The sequence below is a fragment of the Euprymna scolopes genome, chromosome 19 (genome assembly GCF_053919585.1).
Source record: "Euprymna scolopes isolate OS-2025 chromosome 19, ASM5391958v1, whole genome shotgun sequence".
NCBI classification, from domain to species: domain Eukaryota; kingdom Metazoa; phylum Mollusca; class Cephalopoda; order Sepiida; family Sepiolidae; genus Euprymna; species Euprymna scolopes.
In genome coordinates, this window is record NC_136500.1 from 85532719 (window position 1) to 85547344 (window position 14626).

The 14626-nt window shown below is 36.8% G+C and overlaps 1 protein-coding gene across 1 annotated transcript; it reads left to right on the top strand.

Moving 5' to 3' along the window:
- The first annotated feature begins 448 nt into the window (after nt 1–448).
- On the top strand, nt 449–13606 carry LOC145240276 (uncharacterized). Its single transcript, XM_080103858.1, has 3 exons — nt 449–892; nt 2802–5339; nt 13520–13606. The coding sequence occupies exons 1-3, from the start codon at nt 449–451 to the stop codon at nt 13604–13606; spliced, it is 3069 nt and encodes a 1022-aa protein (XP_079959984.1).
- Nucleotides 13607–14626: the final 1020 nt, after the last annotated feature.

Below are 14626 nucleotides of genomic sequence, written 5' to 3' on the forward strand. Positions count from 1 at the left end.
CTGTAGAGGTTAATTTCGTCCGTCCCCCCTTTTTTTTCTTTCTTTCCTTCCGTTTCCTTCCTTTATTTTGCTTGTAGATATTTGCTCTCAGCAGTATGAATGATTTTAAACAGATAAAGGGCGTTAGAGCCTTGATTTTTAATAGAGATTCCTTTAAAAGGAAAATAACTTCGGCCGTTGATTTAATGTCAGCAGAAGTGTCGCTCAATAACATTTGTTTTAAAAGGCAAGAAATTCTTATTAACAAATGGTTGACGGAGGTCGACGTAATTAATAATAGAATAAGTGAAGCCTGTGAAAAGGCCGATATCAATTTAGAAGATATCGGTATGTTGGAAGACGAAAAGTTACAGGCGGAGTTCGTTTACAACATATTCAAAAGGCTCACTGAACTGGAAGAGAATATTTCTCCTTCCAATAAAGAATGGTTCTAGTACAAAATCCACAAATGCCACTCGCAGCCGCGTGCGTTTCAGCCCCACGGTTGCAGTGTGCTAAATTTAGTGGCATAAGAGCTGATAAATTTGAATTTAAAAATTTCCTAGCTCAATTTGAGAATTGTGTGGACGCCGTACATTCAAAAAAAGCCAAACTATCACTTTTAAAAAGTTTTTTGACAGGTTACGCGTCTCAGTTAGTGTCTCACCTCTCGTTAGAAGATGAAAACTTTGAAGTGGCCATCAATTTATTGAGAAAGGAGTTTTTGGATATTCCTCTCATTATCGATGAAATTTTTAAACAACTGCTGGGTAATACTCCTAAATATGACCCAGAGTTTGCTAACATAAAAAGTTTTTTGTCAGAAATAAAGGCTGACCTAGCTGAACTAAAGACTTCGTATGGTCTGGATTTTTTTGAAGAAAACACTCCTGGCTACGAACTGATTAGCCATGTAATTTTTTCGAAATTACCCCCAACTCTTCAAAAAGAGATAATAAGAAAAGTTGATAGTAACTATCCAAAAATTAATCAGATCTTTGATAGTTATAATGAGGTCATAAAAACCTTGATAAAAACCAGTTTTAAAAAAACTCCAAATTCCCACCAAGACAATTTCAAATCTAGGGAAGGAAATTATAATAAAAATAATAATGTAAGGAAGGGTGTCCCAACGTTGGAAAACTTTGCTATAAAATCTAGCAAAGTTACTAAGCATTGCAGATTTTGCAGCGTCAATGGACACACTATGAACCATTGTCCAAAATATTTCTCCCTTGAGTCGAGACGTTCTAGGTGTAGAGAAATGGGCTTATGCCTCCTTTGTACAAGTGCCAATCATAGAACAGAAGACTGCTATGGCAAAGGAAATAAATTACCTCGGAGATGTGCACATTGTAAATCCCGAGGCCACGTTACCCCACTTTGTAATGAAACAGATAAGGGTGGAAACAGTCCAACTGCTTCCACGCACGTGTGTGCTAACACTAGCATGCAGGAACAACCCTACATTTTGCCGATAGTAGCAATTACTGTTTTTAAAGGAAAACAAAAATATAGATTTAACTGCCTCTTTGATACAGGCAGTCAAAGAACCTATTTCTCCAGGAATGTTATTGCAAGATTAGGGTGTTATAAATCTCTCCTCACTCCAGTTGAATACGAGGTAAAAACCTTTTTAGGGTCGCAAACAAAAAAATTGAACCAACTTGTAGTGGGGATAGAGGTAACTAAAGGTAGTTCCTTGTCTCTACCAGTTCTTATCGATGATGAATTCGATATGAACTTAAGATTTGATAATTTTAAGTCTGTAAAGAAAAATTTAATTAATTTAAATTATACCCTGGCCTTTTTGCACAAAAAAAAATGACATTCGTGTACATGGCCTTTTAGGCATTGATGTGATTCAATTCATGAAGAACATCAAAATGATAGACTGCATGCAGGGCTCTGCATGGGAGTTTCCTGCAGGCATTTCCCCGTTTGGCAATTGCCAACATTTTTTGTATGATAAACAGTGTAATCCTAAGAAGATTAAGAATAAGGATCTCCACAATTATCATGCCATAGTCTCCAAATACTCTACGTGCTCAGACATTAGGGTAAATTTTGTAATGAACCCGATAAAGAGCTACCCTGATCCCCTTGCTGAAATATTTGATGAGAGTCAAGTAGAAAGAAATTTAGAGAAAATGTTTGATGTAGATTCTCTAGGTATATCATCGGAAGACGAGGCTACTTGTAATTATGACAAGAGTAAAATTATGGAATTTGAAAATTCCATTGAATTTTAAAATAATGCGTATCATGTGAAACTCCCCTGGCATGATGACAAAATCAAGTCTGTACCTTCCAATCACAGAATTGCACTTTCAGTGCTAAACAGAGTAGTAAACAAGCTCGAGCAACAAAAATTACTCGATGACTATGCTGAAATATTTCATCAACAGGAGCAGGAGGGTATCATCGAACGTTTTGAGGTAGCTCCTGAGAATTTTTCAAAATACATTTGGATACCACATAGGCCTGTTTTCAAGATGGATGAACAGTCTACTACTAAGATTAGACCTGTCTTTAACTGCTCTCTGAAGACTAATGGTAAATATTCTTTAAATGAAGCAGCTTATCCTGGCATAAATTTAATGGGAGATATGCTGGAATTACTATTATTATTTAGATCTAACAAATATGTGATGTTAGCAGACATTCGTAAGGCTTTCCTTATGATCAAACTCGGATCTCTCGAAGACCGTAACAGGTTTTGTTTTTTTATGAAGGAAGGCAATAGACTGATTTGTTTTAGATATACCACTATTATTTTTGGGTTTAACGCCAGTCCCTTCATTTTGAATTTCATAATAAAGCACCATGCCCGAATGTTCCCTGCTGATGACTGCTCTGACATGTTGAAGAAAAATTTCTATGTGGATAACCTGATTAAAACAAGTAACTCTGTTGAAATGTTATCAAACCTCTATACAACGGCCAATCATCGTATGGAAAGAGGTCATTTTAATCTTAGATCATGGAATACGAATTGTGAGGAACTTAAAACCTTAATGATAAAAGATCAGAAACTCGTAGAACATGGCTGTGAATTGGAGAAAGTTTTAGGCTACAGGTATTCCACATTAGAGGATACACTTCAAATTTCTAGGTCATCTATTGATCAGCAAGTTACCACTAAAAGAGGTATTTTAACTCCAACTGCAAGGGTTTTCGACCCACTATCTCTGTGTCTACCTGTTACTATCAGAGGCAAAATGCTCTTGAGAGATTTGTGGTCACAGAAATTAGACTGGGATGATGTTGTGCCCGAGGAATACCAGGCTTTATGGTCTGCTTTATCACGGGACCTTTCCAAGCTGGATTCACTGCAGTTCCCTAGATTTGTAATCAGTGAAGCCAACCCAGCCGATTTTTTTATATTTTGTGATGCCTCTAAAGGGGCATATGGGTTTGCAGTTTATAGTGCACAAAATGGCAAGTCCCATTTGTTATTTTCCAAAGCTAAGGTGGCTCCTATGAAGCCCAAAAGTTTACCTACGCTGGAATTGTTGGCTGTGTTTTTGGCCATCAAGTGCTTATTACCTTTGTTGAAAGCCTACTCCCAAATTGAGATCAGAGATATCGTTATATCTGTTGATGCACAGGTTGTGCTGTCATGGCTTTTGTCTGACAACATCAAAACTAAAAACCTGTTTGTAAGAAACAGACTAAAAGACATCCAACAAATGACTGAGGAACTAAAAGAAAAAAGATCGTTAACTGTAAAATTCAGATACGTTCCTACAGATCAAAATCCTGCCGACTTGCTCACAAGAGGAGTAACCTTTGAAAAATTTCAGCAGAATTTAAGCCGCTGGACTTCGGGTCCTGAATGGCTTAGTAAAAGTCCCATAGAATGGCCATCAAGTGAACTTCAGTGCCTAAGCTTAAAGAATAAATCTATTATACAGCCTACGTCATTAAATTACACTGTAGTTAATGTTGAGCCTCAACCGGTGATACCCTTTGGTAGATACTCAGATCTCAATAGATTACTTAACGTTACTACCAACATATTTAAGGTTAGAAATAAAATCAAACATGTAGACCTAGATCCCAGCAACTGTGCTAAAATTTATTTACTTAAGGTAATGCAACAACAAAGCTTTCCTACAGAATTTGCTTACCTGCAATCGCCTCAAGGTAAAGAAGTACCTGAATCAGTAAAAAATTTAAATTTATTCTTAGATGAAAGTGGAATCATCAGAACTAAAGGTAGAATAGGTAAAGTCACTACTTATGATTATGAAGTTATCAATCCTGTCTTATTGGCTAAGGATCATGATTTAACTGAACTTATCATCGTAGAATACCACAAAAGATGTAAACATCTGGGAATTCAATCAACCCTAACTAAAATCCGCCTTTCAGGGTTTTGGATACCCAAGGCAAGACAAGCCGTCAAAAAAGTACTTTCAAAGTGCATCTTGTGCAAAAAATTTAATAGCCTTGCGTTTAAGTATCCTAAGGTTACAAATCTTCCCAAACACCGTGTGAATCTCATTAAACCATTTTTACACACTGGGATTGACTATACGGGACATGTTTGGGTGAAAGGTGATGAAGGTGTAAGTAAAATGTATATGCTTATATTTACTTGCCTAAACATTAGAGCAGTACACATAGAATTAGTTAAAGATATGAGCACTCACTCGTTTATCCTGGCTCTGATCAGATTTACAAATATGCATGGAATCCCATCTCATATTTACAGCGATAATGCCAGATCCTTTATAGCTAGTTGTAACCTTATAGAGGAAGTTTTTGCCTCCTCTGAATTTAATGAACACTTCCAAGTGTATAATATTAAGCATATCAGAATACCTTTATATGCTGCTTGGGTGGGGAGCACATGGGAACGTATGATCAGAACCATTAAATCTTGTTTGTATAAAACAATTGGGCGATCTCGAATTAAATATTTTGATCTCCTTACTATAATTTCGGATATTCAAAATGCCATAAATCAAAGACCTCTCACTTACAGGTGTTCTTCGGATTCAGACATCGAAATAATAACCCCCAACTGTTTTCTTCATCCTAATGCCAATTTAGGACTTGTACTAAAATTAGATGACCAGAATGTTTGGAAATCTGACCCTCCTTCAAGATTAAATGTAGTAAAATCCATTGAAGCACGGGATTCTATGCTAACTAGATTCCGTGAGCTTTGGTATCAAGACTATTTGTTGAGTTTGAGGGAGCAATGTAAAGATTTGCACGAGGTCAATTTTCACAATCGTATCAAGGTTGATGATGTGGTTCTTGTTAAAAATCCTGCCAAGGCTAGACCATTTTGGTTGCTGGGAAGAGTTTTGGAATTAATTGTTGGTGACGACAAAAAAATTCGTTCTGTAAAAGTTAAAAGAGGTGACGGGTCGGTTCAGGTCCATTCTATCAAGCTCCTGTATCCTCTGGAATTATCTTTAACTCACGCACACCATCCTGGAATTGTTCCAGATTCCAAGAGAGTAGTTGATGCTGCAAATTCAAAATCTCCTAATGATGTACCAAATACTAATAGCTCATCTGTTCCAATGAAACAACGTCCTAAAAGGACTAAAAATTTAAAAAGTAGTAAAAACTCTCTTAATAACCCCTATATATACTATTAAATTCAGTTTATCTAAAACAATCTTCACATACCTTAGCTTATAGGTACTTATTGTAAAAAAGAAGAAAAAATAATAACTTTATTATTGGCTATGTTTGCCTTCAAAAAATCAATTTTCCTGAGAACTTTATTATTGGCTATGTTTGGCCTTCAAAAAAAAGATCTTTTTCTTGTGAACTTTATTATTGGCTATGTTTGCCTTCCAAAAAAAAATCTATTTTTCCTGTGGACTTTATTATTGGCTATGTTTGACTTCAAAAGAAAAAAATCAATTTTCCTATTAACCTTTTTATTGGCTATGGTTGCCTTCAAGAAAAAAAAAATCAATTTTTCTATGAACTTTATTATTGGCTATGTTTGCCTTAAAAAAAAAAAATTTTCCTATGAACTTTACTATGGGCCGTATTTGCCTTCAAAGGGAGGCAAATCCAAGTTTCTGCGACCTTTCATTATGGGATAGTTTGCCTTACAATAAGCCTGCTGTGAACCTCCAGCTTAAAAGCATAAGGACCTGTAACTGCAGAGAATTATGTTGCAATGATTTCATATTGCAATTTTGTTTTGGGGGAGAATATTGGAATTATTACGGAGTCACTAGTGTGGTGCCCTGTGATTGGATGAAAAACAACCAATCACGGGCTGCCATTCTAGTTTCCTCCCCGACCCCTATTTGCGCGGCCCCTTCGAACTTTCGGCCTCTTTTGCGGTTGGGACCTGATTGCGAGTACATCCATTTCGCCAGCTCTCCGCCACCAGAAATACGGGACGCACGTGGAGTCCAAGCCGTAATAGCAGCATAGACCAAGGCCGCACCTTTTCTCTTTCATACCAACTAAGGACACAGGAAAGATTTAATTGATAAACGGACACATCACATCTGTGAGATAAGTTTCCCGCAAACCCAATTGTTTGCAACACCTTTATTTTCCTTTTTGCAAATACAGTTTTTTTATAACATTTAACTCTGTGTTTGTTTTTCCTTTCTTCTTGACGTCGTCACATTACTTTGTTACCTCAAACGTTTGGGAAATCCCAATAATACTCAAGAGTCAAAACAATATGCTGTTATCATAGCCCTCCCTACTTATTAGCAAAACTTTTTTCTTAAACATTCCATAATAAACTAATGTTCGGTGTTATACATTTGTAATTTTAGTGCGCCATTATCTCTCTCTCTCTCTCTCTCTCTCTCTCTCTCTCTCTCTCTCTCTCTCTCTCTCTCTCTCTCTCTCTCTCTATGTATGCAATGATTTCGTCGATACTGATTAAAATAGTTTAATAAACAACTGAATTGAACTTACTAAACACCTTTCCTCTTAAAATCGATTATAAGAATTTTTACAATTTTGCAACAGGAACAGAAAACCTTTAACTCTCTCTCTCTCTCTCTCTCTCTCTCTCTTCTCTCTCTCTCTCTCTCTCTCTCTCTCTTTCTGTCTTTCTCTCTTTCTCTCTCCTTGTCTCTCTTTGTCTGTCTTTGGATTGAATTTTTCTTTCTTTTCATTTATTTAGAGGTTAAATGAATTTACATCAACATTACCAAGACGTTACTATTTATACGAACCAATGAGAAAGTTTTAACGTATTGTTTGCAAGAAATTTCTACATCAAATGTTTATGTTGATTACATAAAAATCTTGCATTCTGGTCGTGATGAAGTCGCTGAAGTTGTTTTTGATATCGCTTAGGTTTCTGAAGAAAGTTGTCGAGATGCTTGAAAAAGTGATAGTGGTCGGTTGGTAGGTGAGAGGTCAGGAGAATATGGCGGATAAGGCAGAGTTTCGTAACCCAATTTTTTCAACTTCTGCAGGGCGGTTTAACAATGTGAGGTCCGATATTGCCGTGGAGGAGAATTAGGCCTTTTCTGTTGACCAATGTTGGGTGTTGTTGTCGAAGTTTCTGATGTATTTCATTCATTTTTTGACAGTACTTTTTACTTTACTTGTTGACACGTGGATTCATAAAACCGTAATGTATGAAACCGGTCGCAGACCACCAAACAGCTAGCATGACCTTCTTTTGGTGCAACTCTGGCTTCGGTAAATGTCGTTGACCTTCGTCGGCGTCTAACCACTGAGCTGAGTGTCGCCAGTTATAAAGAACCAACTTTTCATCACAAGTCACAACCTGTTCGAGAAACGGGTCGTTCTTGTTATGTAAAGGAAGGGAAGATGACACTTCATAATGGCGTTTCTTTTGGTTATCGTCCAATTCGTGAGGCACTCATTTTTCAAGTATTTTGTTTTTCGAATCTCTCTCAAGTGGTTCAAAATCGTCATATACGTTACGTCTAATTCAGAAGCAAATTCTTGAACAGTTGTGCGACTAAGGCTCTTAATTGATCGTTGTCAACATCTGATGGCCGACAACGACGCTCATCATCTTCAAAACTCTCGTCGCCACCTAGAAATTTCTTAAACCACCATTGTGCTGTACGTTCAGTAGTGGTTCCTGAGTCAAGCGCTTCGTTGATATCGCGAGCTATTTCAGGAGTTTTTCAGCCTAGGTTGAATTTAAGTAAGAAAATTGTGAAAATTTGCTCTTTTCAATCTTGTATTCAACGTACTTGAAAAGAAGACATAATGTTTTCAAACGAATGTAATTGAAACGATTAGATAGAATGAGAAACGCCCTTTAAAATGATATATAAAGTATATTATATTTATATAGTTTATAGTAAATATATGATATTAAATATATAATATATGTATAGTTTATAGTAAATATATAAAGTAAAGGTATTATAAAGAAAGCTTATCTGAAAGTACATCATTTGAAATCAAAATTAAAAATTCTGCAAGAACTTTCTCGTCCACAGACAAATCAGCGCACCAGATTTTTTTTTTAAGGCCTCGCTGGTCCTGTCGGAATTCTCCGGTGGGGGCACCTCAAACTATTGGCAATAAAACAATCCAAAAGGTGTAAAACCTAGGAGAGATCATTTCTTAAAACTGAACAGGGCCATATCTGTGCCTCTCCCCGACAGATAAGGGTCAGTTAATACCAAAGCGGCACGCCATCTATCAAACCGATTGCCGAGTACGCATCCTCGACTAGTCAGAAGAAGAAAGCGTTTTCCTCTCTGCTTCTTTTTCTGTTTCAATATTCCGTTGGTGTTCTATACTCTTTTGCCCTTTGTCTGCGACTTGAATAAATCGAGAAAACATCACTCTCGCTACAATACGACACTTTCTCGTTCTATTTATAACTCCAAAACATCGACTCATGTCACACTACATCTGTTTTTGCCTGCTGTGTTTTTTTGTTTTTTTTTGGGGGGGGGGGTTGTTTGTTGTTGTTGTCGTTGTTGTTTTTCTTTCTGTCGCCTTTCTTTTCTGATTCTCGAAATAAACATGGCTTTTTGGACGACTCTTCTTGTTTTCTTTCTAAATTTTATTTATACCTACGGTTTTTTTTTTTTGGTTTTTTTTTTTTGCCTGTTAGCTAAGAACAAAGTGTAGTATCTGTACTTATGCTTCATTCTCGGGAGCACAAGATCAAAGTGTAGTATCTTTCTGCAGATGCTGCCATCAAAGTAATATGTGAGGGCAACCCCACATATCAGACCATTGCTTTTGACACAATCAGTTTTGGTCAATGTATGGGAAACTCTTTATACCAATTGTCACCACCAGTTCCCCGCAGAGGGAGCTGGTCCTCCCTTTCCCTCCTTTCTCCACATTAAAAAAATGACCTTGTGCCTAATTTGCTTTCGTGGGGAAGCAAATAAATACCATCTGTTCTGATACTACACATCACTTTTTCTGTCCTCAATCAATGAAAGAGAAATTCTTCTAGACTGAGACAATTTTTATTTTCGAGCCTATCCAGAGTCTTTCTTTCTGAGTGGGGGACTGGATTTCCCCCACATTAAAAACCGACCTTGTGTCTAACTCTGCCCTCTTAGGGGAGGCAAGTAAATAGTAGCATTGTTTTTGTTGGGTTTTTTGTTTTGTTTTTGTTTGTTTATTTTGGTTTTACATCTTGATCTACTCTTACGTTTTGGATTTCAGTTTATTCGCTTAAAACAGCTATCATTCTCAGCACTTACCATTAAGACAAAAAACGCCACTACATTGCGAAACGGTGTAACATTGATATAATAATATATTAAAATTTGAGCGCAACGACTGCGTGCACGCGCGCGTGGTCCACTTTATTTTTGCTCGTTTTCATTAAAAGCAAGCCTGACCTTAAATTATATCCAGTGGTGAGGCCCCAGCTTGTGGGCTTTGGGGAGTGTGGAGCCACCCTTTAATTACCATTGCTACCAGGTCCACTCTGACCCAGAGTGGTAGTACCTGTTAGGGTTCCAACTATGGGTTAAATAGAAACCGACTTGAAAACAACAAATATATTCTATTAAAAAAAATTTCTTCAAAATCTTTGGATTCGGCATTAAATAACCCGAAAAGGGTTGATATGCCGTAAAACAAAAACAACCAACCAACCAAAAGCAAGCCATATTGCCACGTAAGTGGCAATTATTTGGGATTGTGTTTAGCAAGGAACTGTGGAGAGTTGAGTAGGAAACGGGGAGAAAATTCTAAAGTCGAGTAGTCCGAGGGAAGAAACTATTAGAGTAGAAGACTTTCCGAAATCTAGGGATCTCAACAGTATAAGCTGAGCTTTTTCAGCTTATCGAGTAAGTTGGGAGTATGTACGCCGATGGAGGGGGGGCACAACTGCTGTGGATTTTTTAGAGCACATTCCATTTAAAGTACTTGTAATTTTTTAGAGCACATTCCATTTAAAGTACTTGTAAACATGCACAAGGATCCGACATTACGGCGATGGGACAGAGGCCGGAGCTTCGGCGATAATACGGGGCCTATTAGGTTTAAGTTTCTTTTTCTTTCTTTTTTTTCACTTATTTATAAATGAAGAATTTAGTGTAGAGTTCTAATCTATTATTAATTTGCGGATCGAATCTGACTATAAGTATCGTCTTCTTACTTTTCAGGTTGCGAACATTTGTATTGCTGTTGTGTTTAAAATAATGTCGACACACTAATATATAAAAATATAAAAATATGTTTTTATTCTCGGTGACGGTTGGCTGTTAGGAGGGATGCACAGATTAGAATTCCACGGATTGATTCTTCTCGGGCCGAAATCGTCAACCAACCACGATATCCTGACCACCTGAAACACCACTTTTGCGACGGTATTGTCACTGCACCACACCAAGGGCGTTTTATTCGGCTCTTGTCGTTTTACTGGATTGACGTGATTTTGATCGCACACACACCCACACACACACACACACACACACACACACACATATATATATATATATATATATATATATATATATATATATATATATATATATATATATATAATAAAATACCAATACGGAAAATATATAAATGTTTATACCTTTTCTGTATTTATTTCCAATGTGTTGACGTGTAGAAATACGAAAATCTTTTGAAAATAAAAGTGAAAATATTTCTTTCAAAAGTAGTAATTTCGACCGATCCTTCGGTCTTCCTCAGTGTGAATTATGGAAATGGGAGTGTAGGGCGGTCAGGGTTAGCAGCAGGAAGGGCACGGGTATAGCCAATAAGATTAACATCTATTTGAATATAATCCTTCCAACATTTTTGACTTGGAATGGTCAGCAATTTGTGTGGCCTCTATTCAAAACCCAGTCTTTTATAGAACGGTTTTATTTAATGTAACATGTTTATTCAACTCAAAAAACATACAATGTTTACTGATGTATTGGGAAATTTTAAATGGCGCCCGACTCTTTTTTGACACGGTAAGTTTGAGAAAAGAAGTTATAAATAAAAAAAACTAGACAAAATACGGTTAAAAACTCGCCCAATATATGTTACCGTGACATAGGCTGACATATATTCGGTGGGTTTTTAACAGTATTTTGCATATTTTTTTTTTAATTTTTAACTCCTTTTCCTAAACTTACCGTGTCAAAGAGAGAGTCGGGCGCCATTTAAAAATTTTCAGTACATCGGTAAACACTGTATCTTTTTCGAGCTTAATAAACATGTTAAATTGAATAAAAACACTAAAAACATATCCAGTTAGGTAGAAAAGTAGCTTATCATGCCTTTGATAACATTAATTTGTTATATATTTGTTTTTTTTTGACAACTTTTTCGAATCTATGTGCACAGTAATACAAACTCTATTCTTTTTTTATGTTAATTTTATTTACTTAATTTTTTTCTATTTTTGTTCAATCATATTGAAATATCAGTGTAAACCTCTTGGATTTCGGGCTGTTTTATGTATAACGTGTCTCTGTCCGTCTGTGCGTCCATATGTCTCTCCCTTTCTTCTCCCACATACATGCACACTCCTATATACACATATATACTCTTACATACGTAAATATATACATACATGCATACATACATGCATACATACATGCATGCATACATACATAAATAAATGAATACATACATGCATACATACACACATGCATATATACATACATGCGTACATACATGTATACATACATACATACATGCATATATACATATATGCGTACATACATGTATACATACATGCATACATACATACATATATGCATACATGCATACATACATGCATGCATACATACAGGCATACATAGATACATACATGCATGCATACGTACATGATGATGATTGCAACGTCTTGTCAGACGAGTGCCACTCCCTCAGACATTTAAAATCCATGAGCCCAAATACCTGAGGGAGTATCTATACAAAGATGATGTTACAAAGTCTTAGCTAAGTCTCTCTCTCGGTTCAAAATGTTGAGATCCAGCAACAAGCAAGAGCAAGATAGCCAGCAACAAATTAAACTGCAGACCAGCTTAATGCGGGTACTGGTCTTCCGCTTTATGGTTTTTTAAATCAGAGATTTGCTTCTCCTAGAAAGGTTGCCTTCACCACGGCTTACGGGAGCCCTCTCCACCCCAATACACATATACACACACACAAATATACACGGTGCTAGTTGGCCGTTGACCCTTTGGAAGGTCTTGTTTTTAATCCTTCAGGGAGACTAGCCGCCCTCCTCACCAAACAAGTCTGGTGGGGGAACCAGTTTAGTCGCCGGTGACCCGACCATGAGGCAGGTAGTACTGGGTTACATGGTACCAGTAGCATATGACATGACCTGACATACGTACATACATACATACATACATACATACATGCATGCATGCATGCATGCATACATTCATACATACATGCATACATACATACGTACATACATACATGCATGCATGCATGATGATTGCAACGTTTTGTCAGACGAGTGCCACTCCCTCAGACATGCATACATACATATAAAGTGGCAGCTATAAATATATATATATATATATATATATATAAAGCATTGTTTTTAAATTAGAAGCCATCACAAAAATTGGAAGCTCGATATACCGGTTAGAGATATAATATAATAACATTTAATGTTGGAAATAAAACTAAAAGTTAGATATATTGCAATGTTTGAACAAGGAGTTAAATAATAGTAAAAACAACAACAACAACAACAACAATAATAATAATAATAACAACAACAATAACCATAATAAACTTAATTCCGTATATCTTCAGAGAGGGGTACTATAATATATAGGGTTTGTGAGGGGGGAATGGGTAACGTACCCATGTATACGCCTGTGCATTTTTGTGCGCGTATGCGTGTTGAAAATTGAAATATATGGAAACTAAAAACAAAAGCATTGCGAAAACAAAAACTAACTCCTACTGGGGAATGCTAAGTCGTTCTTCCACCGTGCATACTCACTCTGCCCTGTGGAAAAATGGCTTTGGTTGGTTTATATTTATAAAAAAGAATACTCATTTAGCGGTCCAAATCTTTATTGAGACCGCAGATGTGGGTGTTAAGTCTCAGAATGAGTTTCTTTTCATGTTGTCTACTTTTTTGCAGTGTCCAAAAGTTGGAGGCTGTAAGGATGTATTTCATGTTGTCTATGTTGTGGTCTGGGAGGGTGTAGTGTTATTATGTGCTTTGTAGATTTGTCCCTAATTGTTTGTTTGTGGTTGTTGAGTCGAAAGTGGAACTCTCGGCCTGTTTTCCTGACGTAGTTACCCTTTGTGCATCTGGTGCAATATATTATGTAGACTACATTGGGACTGTCGCAGGTGAGCAGGGAGAGTTTAAGTTGAATGTTTGTGCCTGGAGGTGTAAATGTGTCGTTAGTACTAATGTGTTTACACACTTTGCACCTGGGTTTGTTGCATGTTTTGTTTCCTTGAGGTGCGAAAGTGTTGTGTATTTTTGTGGATGTTAGTAGTGATCGTAGATTCGGGGACTGTCCTCTTGCACTGAGTGGAAGCGTGTTGTATATTGTGTTGAGGGTGGAGTCATGCTGCAGTTGTCTGAATACCTGTTTTAGGGGTTTATGAAGTTTGTCGGTGTTATTGTTATCAAATACCATTGGTATTTTGAGGGATGATATGTTGCATTTGTATGTAAGTAGATTTAGCCTGCTTTCCTAATTTATTTTTTAATTATTCTAAGGGGGTAATTTCTATGGAGGAAGTAGTTGGCCAGAATTCCTACTTGGTTTTCGTACTCGATCGGATCTGAGAATATTTTTTTGACACGTAGGACCTGGCTGTAAATAATAGATTTTTTTATATTAATAGGATGGCAACTATTAAAATTAAGATAACCATGGCCATCGGTGGGTTTGGTGTAAAGTGATGTGTGATGTGATTGTTTGTGATGTTTACTAAACCGTCTAAAAATGGGATGTGTGTGGTGGAGTGTTCTGTCGTGAATTTTATGCTGTTGTGACAGCTGTTTATGTGTTGATAGAAGTCCATCTTCGCCATGTGGCCAAATGAGGAAGATGTCATCTATGTACCTGTAACAGTGTAATGGTTTTAGGCGGTAAGTGTGAATGTCTTTCTGCTCCAATATGTACATGCATATGTTAGCATAGCTGGGAGCCATTTTCCCCCATAACTTTGCCTTTTATTTATAGATAGTGTTGGTTGTTGAATGTGAAGTTGTTGTGTGTTAAGATGA

Coding starts and splice junctions, on each gene's coding strand:
- LOC145240276 (XM_080103858.1), top strand. CDS start 449: ATGCCACTCGCAGCCGCGTGCGTTTCAGCCCCACGGTTGCAGTGTGCT. Junction 893..2,801: donor GCTACGAACTGATTAGCCAT/GTAATTTTTTCG, acceptor TTCATAATAAAG/CACCATGCCCGAATGTTCCC. Junction 5,340..13,519: donor ACGACAAAAAAATTCGTTCT/GTAAAAGTTAAA, acceptor ACTTTTTTGCAG/TGTCCAAAAGTTGGAGGCTG.